The sequence below is a fragment of the Atta colombica genome, unplaced genomic scaffold, assembly GCF_001594045.1.
Source record: "Atta colombica isolate Treedump-2 unplaced genomic scaffold, Acol1.0 scaffold7, whole genome shotgun sequence".
Taxonomy (NCBI): Eukaryota; Metazoa; Arthropoda; class Insecta; order Hymenoptera; family Formicidae; genus Atta; species Atta colombica.
In genome coordinates, this window is record NW_017259561.1 from 1,319 (window position 1) to 3,995 (window position 2,677).

General features: G+C 26.9%; 1 protein-coding gene across 1 annotated transcript in view; it reads left to right on the top strand.

Annotated features, from left to right (window-relative positions):
- LOC108692322 (membralin) overlaps positions 1-2,677 on the top strand; it is a gene marked incomplete at its 5' end in the record, with an annotated part of 56,400 nt that overhangs the window by 1,311 nt on the left and 52,412 nt on the right. Inside the window, 3 exons of the mRNA XM_018200520.1 lie at positions 69-192; positions 1,969-2,203; positions 2,330-2,420. Of these exons, the coding sequence (XP_018056009.1) occupies positions 69-192; positions 1,969-2,203; positions 2,330-2,420 (450 nt within the window). The remainder of the gene's footprint in view (positions 1-68; positions 193-1,968; positions 2,204-2,329; positions 2,421-2,677) is intronic.

The window sequence follows — 2,677 nt, forward strand, 5'->3', positions numbered from 1 at the left end:
TATATATATATATATATATATGTGTGTGTGTGTGTGTGTGTATGAAATAATATTTGTACTTATTTTAGACATCTAAAGAAAAGTCTTTTGCAAATGTGGAAGGTAACTCTACAGAAGTGCCTGATTATTTAAATGAAGATAATGTTATACAGTTAAAGGATCGTTCAGATGTTGATAAAACGGCTAGAATAGGTAAATAACTAACAAATAAATAAAATAGATAAAATATATTATTTATAAAACAAAATGAAATAGATATTACTTATAATTACAACTATACTGAGATAAATTAATATTAATATTTACAAGAAAAACATTATTTTTTATCCCATTGGATTTTAATCAAAACTTAGCACCAATGTTTATCACATCAAAAATGAAAACATTTCGTCGCAAATCCCATAGGTTAAGAAGATACAGTGCGCGGAAGTTTTTGCATAAAAAATAATGAAAATAACGCATAAAATGTGACTTTGTATAATATTTTATTATAAAAAAGATAACTATGCTAAAGATAAGATGCTTCTCATTTAGATCATTTAGACATCGAATTCTTATGCAATTATTAAAAATTTGTCTTATTTATGAAAGAGCATTCTAAAAATACATATTTATTTGAATATATTATGTATATTTGTATATTTGTGCAAATTTGCTTATTTGTGTAAATTTGCATATTTTGTGCATGTTTATATAAATATCTATATAAAATTCAATGTCTAAGATCATATAACACCACTAGAATATAGTTTTACATTTGAATTAGATATTTGTAATATTGAAAATTGTACCAATATTAATTTTTTCCACTGAGCTTATTGCACACATGTATTCTATTTTAACCATTCAATAGTGTATCTTCATATTTATACTGAAATTATATTATCTTTTTTTAATAATGGAATGTTACACAGAGTTGTCACATTTTGTGCGTTTGTCATTCTTATTATTTTTCATGCAAAAACTTTCGCGCTCTGTCACTCCTTAACCCATGAAATTTCCGACCAAATGTTTTACATGTTTCCATCTTTAGTGGAAACATAAACATTGTCAAGTTTGAAATCAAGTCAAGTTTAAAATCTGAATGGAACAAAAAGTAATATTTCCTTATAAGTCTAAATGTATACGCACATTACATAGATATGTATTTGTTTTTTTAAATAACATTATTTTAATCAGGATTGGCATGTAATGCGTTACTTGTAACGTTATTACCGTTACAAATTATTTTTTTCTGTAACGAATAAATAACGACGTTACATTTTCTTCTGAACGTTCATGGTAACGCAGTTACATTTTGGGGATAATACTAGTTATTATTATTGTTACTTTATTAGACATCGAATTCTTATGCAATTATTAAAAATTTATTTATGAAAGAGCATTCTAAAAATACATATTTATTTGAATATATTATGCATATTTGTGCAAATTTGGATATTTTGTGCATGTTTGTACAAATATCTGTATAAAATTCGATGTCTAAGATCATTATATAACACCACTAGAATATTGTTACATTTGAATTAGCCACGTAAAAAGTTTAGTCCTAATTAGTCCGTGCGTGCGTGCGTGCGTGCATGCGTGCGTGCGTGCGTGTGTGCGTGCGTGCGTGCGTGTGTGCGTGCGTGCGTGCGTAATATTTTTTTATTAGCAGAACTGTAGTATGCACTTAATATAGCTTAAAGCCATTGTACACAAATCGACGTAAAGATATATGTTTAATAAAAATATAAAAACGAGTTAAAATCCTCAATAAATTACTTTTGGAAATCAATAACGAGTAACGATACCGAATTACTTTTTAAGAAAAAGAACGGTAACGGTAACGGCGAATTATTTTTATGAGATAACATTGCCAACCCTGGTTTTAATATAAAACGTTTTTTAAAATATATATAAGATATATATTTATATATAAATAAAAGTCAACTTTTTTACTAATGCAGTTTTTTATTATATTTCTAGAAGATGGATATATTGTAGAATATTCATTGGAATATGGTTTCTTACGATTATCACCAGCTGCTCGACAAAGACTAAACATTCCAGTCAAAATTGTTACTTTAGATCCATTAAACGACAAATGTTTTGGTGATTCATTTTCACGGTTAATATTAGATGAATTTTTGGGATATGACGATTTGTTAATGGCAAGTATCAAGACACTAGCAGAACATGAAGATAACAAAGGATTTTTACGGTAAGTAAAAACGTTTCACGTTGAATAAAACGATGGTTATTTAATGATAAAGATACATTAAAACGTATTAGAAGTTTGCAGAGATTGAGACGAAAAAATTTTTTTATACTTTGATCGCATTGATAGGAACGTCGTGACAGGAGAACATTATCGATTTGTGAGCATGTGGATGGCACGAACATCATACCTAGCTGCATTTTTCGTTATGCTCGTATTTGTAAGTATTTTATGAATTTTATGATTGAGTTATTGATCGATTGTATGTATGTTTATAGAATTGGACATATATTTATACATATTTACATAAGATTATATTTGAACAAAATGCAAGAAATTGTCCAATCTACAGTAAATGGTTATTTAAAATTTGGAATCCTAATTTTTTTCATATATTTTTTTTCTAGTTCAATTTATCATTAGATGGGCTACATTATGTATATATGTATATATACACACACATATATATATATATAT